Consider the following 9,316-nt stretch of genomic DNA (forward strand, 5'->3'; position numbering starts at 1 on the left):
CAAATCTAACTATAGATTAACAATACAACCGTCAAGTTTCGTATAATTCAAATAGATCCGAAGCGAGAACTTCAGAAAATAATACAGTGCACGACGGACAACCAGTCGTATAATTTAGATGCATCTGCCAACTCGAATATAGCAAAACTGTGTCGTATTGAAGTGGCAACTTTGGCAACGGCGTGTAAGTAAAATACGGGACAAAACTGTCTGTGTTACTATTAGAACTCACAAAAACATATTCGAGAAACTTTATCTGCAACGTCACAAGCCTGTAACATTTAGCACGTTGAGATTACAAAATTTCGCCAAGTTCATTATTAACATAATGTAATGCAAGGATTTGCGCATACACAAACAATAATTAAAAGTCAAAGTTAAAGTATTTACTGCTTCCATGTGTAACATAGATCTTAAAATTTGAATACGAGGTATTAATTAGTAAAAACAAAAAAAACATAAAAAGAACATAATGTTTTTAGAGAACTTATGTAACAAATTTTAACTGCCTCTGTGGCCTAACGGTTACCATGCCGGACTGCCACGCAGAGGTCCCAGGTTCGATTCCCGGGCCGGGAGAAATATTTGTATAGCCTACATTTATTTCTCTCGTGAGTTTGGGTGTAACTTGTGGTTGTCTATGCGTGTGTCCATGGCACCCGCGACACAGGGTTTCCCTAGTTCGGGGCTATGTTGATTGAGAGCGTTATTATTATTAAAAAAAAAACTAGTAATAAAAACAATAGGTATTTGTCTTGTTTTATTTTTATTTTTCACACTCATAGCCCCGCACTAAGGAAACCCTGTGTCGCGGGTGCTTACACGCAGAACACCACAAATTACCCCGAACTCACGAGAGAAATAAATGTAGGCCATACAAATATTTCTCCCGACCCGGGACCTCTACGTGGCAGACCAGTGTAGTAACCGTTCGGCCAAATAGGCAGTTAAAAATTATATACATATTATATTAATTATTCGTCAAAAAACTCTCGAAGGCTATAATAACATTTTCTTCGCACTTGCTCGTAAACAGTGTCATGACATGCAGGCAAAGTCAACTGTAATATCCTAAATTAGGCCCATGGGCTTTTTCATTGCATTATCGCCGTATGAATTTTTTACGTCAAGATTAATCATAAAAAGTTTTTATGCTCGAAAAATCTCAACGTATATTGCACATAAACATGAAGTATAAAAAAATTTTGGCTCGCTATAACATGCTTCGCCTTACCTGTGCGTGGGATATGTTTGCTATCGTGATTGTTGCTCTTTTTGCGCCAGACTTAGGAATATGAATTGATGATTCATTGCGGGGAGGCTCGCTTAGCAGATGTGTGTAAGCTTTCTCACGAAAAGCTCATGGCAAAAATTGCAAAAAAAAAATTATAGGTGGCGCGGAGTCAAACCCTGGGTGGGTTCACAAATAGAAAGGAAACGTGTTAGTAACGTAGTTTTTCAACCAAATTAAAACTGTCGTTGTAAAAGGTTAGGACAAAAGTAAGTAGAATAAATTTACTTGTATGAAAAGTGAGAGGCGAGAGGGGGGAAGTGGGATAGATATATATTTATCTGTTTTTGTGTATTGTGTGTGGGTGACACAGGGAAATAGATGTGATATAATGTATATTTTTTAACCGACTTCAAAAAAGGAGGAGGTTCTCAATTCGTCTGTATGTTCTTTTTTTTGTTGGAAAGGGGGTACTTCCATAGTGGTCCCATTTCATTTTGAAGAAAATCATCCACCTCGAAGAGTGGCTGTTCACGCATGAAGATTGATTTTTATAAATAGCGCCTAAATTTTGTGAAAAGGAGCAATTTTTTTAATGGCTGATTTTGCTATTCTCCAATTCAAGGCGTTTTTCTCTCTCAATATACTTTGAGTAGTGAGAACCGATTCTTATTATCTCCAGTGTCAAGTCCCGTATAGTGGCGAACTAGGGGATGAATCCGGGTTTGCGCACTTTCCGGTAACCGATTTCAGTAAAACTTGGTAATTATATGTTATTCCACGTACTTTTGAGATCGGTTTCTTCAGTACTCTGTACTGAGATTATTATCTTTCAAATCAGATCTTTGATAAGTATCTATCCATAACTGGAGAGAAAAATAAACATACAAAATATGATCTGATAATCTCGAAAAAACAAGATTTATATTCACTTGCACATTGTATACATTAAGGGATCTTATTTCATTACTAAATACCCAAACGTCCCAATAACAATTCAATAGGCCCACGTCAGTGCGCGACGTACCAATTTATTTTGATTTTGTTAACACTCCACATACGAAGAAACTTATAGCATAGCAGCTTTAGGGCCATAATATGATTTGCCAGTTCATAAACGACATGAATGCCTTTATTTTGAAAGCATAATTAATAATAAATTATCTAACGTCTATAATGGTTACCTATCCGTAGTTCGAAATGACATTTTCCAGAAATGACGTTTGCTCGAATTTTCATAACCTCGAAAGTAATGTTGAGAGGAAAATGTTTTTTCTTTTAAACCTTTTTTTTCTTTCCGGGGCAAAATCCGTTATGGATACCACCGCGTCACGGGGAGGCGCGGTGGTTATGTGAGACTCCTACTCACTAAAAACCCCCGGGTATTCCCACATTCCGCATGAGACGGGGCTGTGGCCACGTACGTGGTTTACGATCCACGGCCCCGCCTGCGAGTGTTCGCGACTGCGGACCCACCTCTGGGAGACTTTACCGTCCCCACACCGTCGTTAGTGGCATGCCGGGAATACTTGGCATGCCAACCAACCCGTGAACCCTTGTCCAGAGAGTGACAAAGCCCCCGTTTTGCCACCCAGGCTTCACTGTCAGGGCGGCAGTTGGCCAGCCGCCTGCGCCCTAAACGTTTGCGGCGCATAGGATAAGAGGAAGGGTCTTCCTCTCGCTCCGCCGCCTCTTTCCGCGACAATACATCGGTGCAGAAGGAGGCCACCGCACTCCACGCCCTCTCGCTGCCGACCATGCCTCGCACCACTGTCGGCAGGGATAGGTCGTGCTCGTCGAACGCCAGCAGTGTGTGCTGGGCCGTGTCTTCGGCGCAGCCACACTGTTGGCATACGGTCGTCCGTTCTCGTCCCACCATGCACAGGTATTTGCCGAAGCAACCGTGCCCCGTCAGAACCTGCGCAAGGTGGTAGGAGATGCCTACCCAGGATCGATCCGCCCATTCCGCCAGAACTGGTCGAATCACTCTGATGGTCCAGTGGCCAGTTCTCGGCTCCTCCAGCTTCTCTTGCAAGTTAGGTTTTAAACCTAACTTAACCGAACCTAATCGTGTCTTTGCGATAAACATCCAACATATCCTGAAAGAACAACGGTTTCGTTATAATTCGGTTTTCGGTGTAATGAAAATTCGAAAACGTTATTTCGGAAAAATTATTCGATAGTGATAGGTTACCGTCTATAATATTTAAAAAAAGAAACACTGTCACAACACGTACAAGAAATATTAGTAACCTCGCCTTGCCGCTAGATGGCGTTGGGATCAAAATAGAAAGCGCTATCGAAATGTTAACTAAATTACCATATAATTTGCAACAGGAAGTTGCTTTGTATCGAATTATAGGGCCTATGAGTGGCATTCCAGTACTTCCACCGTGTGGGTTACATGAAAGCTCATAGAATTGTCGGCATCGGTCATCGACGGCCGGCTGCCACTTCCGCCGGGTGGGACGGTGAGCTAGCATCGAGGATAAGCGCGATTATGTCTCATTCATAAGTCGATCATACAACTATGTCAATAAAAACCGTAGTGCATTTGGAGACACCAAGCGTCTTTCTTCACCCTCCCTCCCTTCGTACACTTATTACAACTCATAAATAATATCCGCACAACGTGGTTTCGATAAAAGTTGAATAATCATTTCGGCCTCTTGATTTCTACGGCATAGGATTTACTTTTATGCATATGTAGATATTATATAGTTAGATACGTATTACAAAATTATAGAAAAACTTATATAGCGTTACCCGCTCACACGATGCGCTCATCCTACCGCAAAATGGCGGCTATTTGGTTTCGCAAATTAGAAAAGGATTCAGTTTAAATACAAGTTTTTATAAATAAAATATATATAATACCCTCCGTACTACAATAAAAACATCTCAAATAAAATGCAGTAATACACCGCAAATCCTGCACTTAAAAAGCACTAATGACATTTTTGGTGTACTTGGGTAAATATGATAATATTCCGTTTGAGTGGTTCTAACGTTTACCATGAAATTACTCCTTAAAGTATAGTTTATAAACATTTATATTCAGGGTAAACTTAAAAAATGCTACTTACGGTATGTTTTCAATAAATAAACACCGAAATCACCAGCCCAAACAATAACACACACGATTGTCGTGGCGTATTTTTGAAGTTGTTTATTTTTTTAAATGACAGACCCAGGCATTAAAAACTTTATGGTTTGCTAGAGTAGTTACCGAAATAGCAATTAATATTAGTGCTTTTACCTGTTATAACTTCTATATCCGATAAATCGGTATAAAATCATCACCTGCACCTCTAGGTGTGGTATGCGTCTACGGCTGCATGTATCGCGTGAGCGGTTAAGACAATGTAAACTTACACCTTTACGTAAACTACATACATATTTCATACGTTAGATTTGCTTTACACATTAGTACCTTAATACTGTCGTAACAGATGCCAGCATCCTGGATCTCAGAGACCAGATAATTTAGCAAGATGACACCGTGTTTCGTGGACGCACAGGGTGCAAAAGCAGTAGATACTTGTTCAGCATAAACAGATCGACGTTGCTCAGTTCACACCGATGATGAGGTTTAACGTTTTATGAAGAAGCGTTTGATAAAATTATAAAAGTAATTAGGAAAGGCGTTACATTTCTATCAACGTGACTATAGTTCTAGTTACCAAAAAATCACAGTGACAAATTACCGCCGGTCACTTACGTCACGATAAACGGTTTTGGCAAGTGGCAAATTCGATGTAGAATGCTGAATAACAAAACGTTGCTACGCAACCAATGATGGCATAGGAATAGAACATTTTTTTTCAATGCTCATTATTAAGGCTTGCTCTGCTCACGGTCTGCTCTCGTAATTGGAATTTAAATAGGTAAGTAAGTAATTGGGTTATGTCGAAGTAATAATTACCGAGCCTATTACTGTAAAGTTTCCAGAATACATATTCGTGTGATTTAGGAATAAACACAAGTTTTTGCACCTTATTAATATTTACTACTAGATGGTAGGCAATAGCAGATAAAAAAATACAAAATTATAAATTTTGTTTGATATTAATTTACTACATATTATAGCATCCAGAATCTATTTCCGATTACGAACTAGAATTACCACCAGAATTCGAATGTTTGCAATCTCTCCCTTCAAATCAAAATGTTATTAGGGATGACACAGTTTTACAAATAATTAATTGTGGGTCATTTTTATGTCATTTTTAGGTGATTTGAAACTTTTGTTGAATAATATGCATTATAAACATGGCTTAAAGATTTAGTATTATCCATAATCTAATTGAATTTCGTGGGAAAATATTGAAATTGTGGTACCTGTGAAAGAGTCAGATGAAAACCCTAAAAATCATATGTTTTTGTTTGTTGACATTTATTCTACATCGAATTTGGCTAGAGTATAGGTACTTGTACATACCGACTCCGTGATAAACTATGTTTTATGTAGCTATGAACGCACTTATCAGACCTACTTGAACAATATCTATAAACTGCAGCTATGTTTACTAAAGTTAATTGTCCCTTACAACGTTAAATCAAAATTGAAGTACTTTAAGTTATTGTAGAGTTTTAAATGTATTTGACAAAGCCAAAACGCTATTCGCATATCAGGAACGATCATTTCAAACATAATTTGCGAGAGTGAATGCGCTCTGAACATTTGCACTCGCTTTCATACATACGGACGTGTACTTTTCCGGGATACAACAACGTATATGGAATGCGCAGACCTGACTACATGCTACCAGAAATGTAGAACGATCTACCAGTACAGTGCTAAGTAACATTGAAATTGTTTTAAAGAGACACTATCTTGATTTGTAGTATAATATCTGTAGCACTTGTGTAAATGTATATGTATATATATAATATATTATATATATATATATAGAAACTTGTTTTTTATAATGAGTTGCTTTGACATGCGTTCCTCTTTTTTATTACATCATAATTTTTCTTTAATTATATTATTTAATTAACTTTATAATATGAATTTTATAATACAATACGATATGCTTTTAAATTATATTTTCTATTAATATTTGTATGCCAGTTACTGGCGCAAAACGCTGAACCACAAATGTAATCTTAAATATGGAAACTGTATTTACCGTGTATGTTTACAAATAAATATGTCTCTATCTCTCTCTATCTCTGTAGACATATACGATAGAATTAATTAATATTAATGTATTAGGTCATCGCTAGGTGGTTAAACCGCAAAGTTTTTACTTAGCGATAAAAAAGAGTCGTTATTTGTAAAATTTGTTCTTGAAATTGAATAAATAAATAAAAAATCCAAAGTGCGAGAAACGTGTGCGAGAGATGTGTGCGAGGAATGGGTGCGAGGGATGCGGGCGAGGAATGTGTGCAAAATGGTATAGGAAACTAGAGCTACTGAAAGTATGACACTAACTGACCCCACCCGTGCATAGCTGAAAAGAGTCCGTAACGCATCCTCGCACAGCTTTGGTGGAAAACATCACACCGTTTCACGGCACCATCACACGTCTCTAATGGAAAGGCAGCATTAGTACCGTCGTCGCATTATTCGTTATTAAGACCATGCGGCATGTTTATTATTGTATTTATTTTGTACAATACTGATCTAATTATTTCTTAGTTCTTAATTCGAATTATTATTATTTTTTTTTTTTATTGTGACTCGGCAAAATGACTGCACCGCGCCTGATGGAAAGTGCGAATACAGTCCAGAGATGAGAGTAACGGATGGAAAACACAAATATCTTCACTCCGTCACTATCATTTTGCCGGTCTGGCCAAATGCTTCTTCACACTACGTTTGAAGGACCCGATGTTATAGAGGGGAGGGAATACATGCGCCGGAGTTGGTTCCACAATTTGATGGTTCGGCATAAGAACGAATTGCCAAACTTTTTAGTGCGGGACGGTATTAAACTGACCGTCCAACTGTGGCAACGCAGTCCGGCACGGGTGGTCCGCTGATGGAAAGGAGAGGAAGGGATAAGGTTGAATAACTCTTCAGAGCACTCACCGTGGTACAGGCGATAGAATACGCTAAGAGACGCTATATCTCTGCGAAGCTGTAACGACTCCGCATGCTCAGTTACATGAGGATTGTTGACAACACGGAAGGCGTAGCGCTGCAGTCCATCTAGGGCATCGAGCAAGTACTTGGCAGAGCCGTCCCAAAGGTGCGAACAGTACTCCATGCTGCTTCGGACCTGAGCTTTATACAACAGGTATCGCAGCTCTGGAGTAAAAAATCGGTGCACCTTGTTCAGGATGCCAAGCTTGCGCGACGCGGTACAGATGACGCTCTCTATATAGTCTTTGTTGCTCATGTCCTTCCGGATGCTCATCCCCAGCAGGCTGAGCTAGTCCTGCAGCGTCAGCGTTGTACCCTGAAGATGGGGAAGTGGAAGGAATAGGGATTTTTTGGAACTGAACGCGCATACCTGGGTTTTCTTGGCGTTGAACTCAACCAAGTTTCGGGAGCCCCACGACGATATATGTTCCAAAACATGGTTGAGCTCAGCGACAAGTTTTTCCCGGTTTCTCTCAGGGTCCTCCCGGCTGCTTGACGGTTGCTTATAATAGCAACCGTGCACTGTGCTATCATCTGCATAGCAATGAATGTTGCCAAAAGGCAACAAGTCATTGATATGCAGAAGGAACAGCGTGGGCGACAGCACGGAGCCCTGTGGCACCCCAGCATTAACTGTCACGAGCCGCGAAGTGCCTCCGTCAACAAGGACACGCAATCTTCGCTCGCGCAGAAAGCCGGAGATCCACTCACAAAGGCGGCCGGGAAGACCATATGCCGGAAGCTTGGAGAGGAGACCACGGTGCCAGATCCGATCAAAGGCCTTAGCAATATCCAGACTTATCGCTAAGGTTTCGCCCTGTTTGTCGATAGCTTCACCCCAGAGATGCATTAGATACGCTAGAACGTCACCCGTTGATCGGTTCGGCCGAAACCCGTACTGCCGATCATTAAGAATGGAGTGACGTTCCAGGTGCCGGATTATCTGGATATTTAGAATCCGCTCCATCACTTTGCAGAGCACTGAAGTGACAGCTATTGGGCGATAGTTTGTCGGATCAGACCGATCTCCTTTCTTGGGGATAGGTTGCACGTTGGCCTCCCTCCAAGTTAGGGGCACGTTACCAGATTGGTATGAGAGGCGGTATAACCGCGTCAGTACGGGAGACAACTCCGCCGCACACCTTTTAAGGACGATAGGAGGTATCCCATCTGGACCATAGGCTTTCCGCACGTCAAGAGTCTGCAGTTCCTTGCGGACATCACATTGCCTGATAACTATATCAGGCATTGTGACTCCGCAGTGGGGAATTGACGGCGGTTGCGCATCTTGGTCGTGAATGCGCGAGTTAGCCCCAAAAAGGTCGGCCAATAAATTGGCTTTCTCCTCGGGGCCATAGGCCAAAAATCCATTGGGATACCTCAAAGGCGGCAGCGACGAACGACAAAAATTGGACTGCACGGCTTTGGCCAGGCTCCAGTAGGCACGGCTACCGGTGGGATGGGTTACCAGCTTCTGGCCAATCCGTGAAACGCGCTGGGCATCCGCTCTTATGTAAGCCCTCCTGCAAGACTTGGTTGCTTTGTTATAGGCTGCTTTAAGGGACGCAAGGTTGGGATCCTTTGTTACACGACCCTTGATCCAACCACGTTATGCAGCCTGTTTCTCACTCACAGCGTCCATGCATTCGCGATTGAACCAAGGGCGTCCTCTGCGATTGGCGATGACACTGGAAGACGGTATGTAGTAATTCATAGCCGTTCCAATCTCATCGACAACAGCATCGGCAGCTGCTGAGGCATCCTTTCCCGCAAAGCAGTGCTGCAACCAAGGGATGGACGCAAAGTAGTCGCGCATACCATCCCAATCCGCCGACGAGTAGTGCCAAATGCGACGAGTGACCTCCTTCAGCTTAGTTGGAGGCATTTGGGAAACCTTACACCCAACCAAACAGTGATCAGAACTTCCCAGGGGGGCGCTGACTAATACTGTATAGTAGGTAGGGTGACTCGCGAGCAGAAGGTCAAGCAAA

The 9,316-nt window shown here is 41.5% G+C and overlaps 1 protein-coding gene across 1 annotated transcript in view; it reads right to left on the reverse strand.

Annotated features, from left to right (window-relative positions):
• Positions 1 to 2,660: 2,660 nt before the first annotated feature.
• LOC113228302 overlaps positions 2,661 to 9,316 on the reverse strand; it is a 43,226-nt gene continuing 36,570 nt past the window's right edge. The window contains exon 2 of the mRNA XM_026461562.1: positions 2,661 to 3,280. Within this exon, the coding sequence (XP_026317347.1) occupies positions 2,661 to 3,280 (620 nt within the window). The remainder of the gene's footprint in view (positions 3,281 to 9,316) is intronic.

Source organism: Hyposmocoma kahamanoa, unplaced genomic scaffold (genome assembly GCF_003589595.1).
Source record: "Hyposmocoma kahamanoa isolate Upper Pololo Valley unplaced genomic scaffold, ASM358959v1 225, whole genome shotgun sequence".
Lineage (NCBI taxonomy): Eukaryota > Metazoa > Arthropoda > Insecta > Lepidoptera > Cosmopterigidae > Hyposmocoma > Hyposmocoma kahamanoa.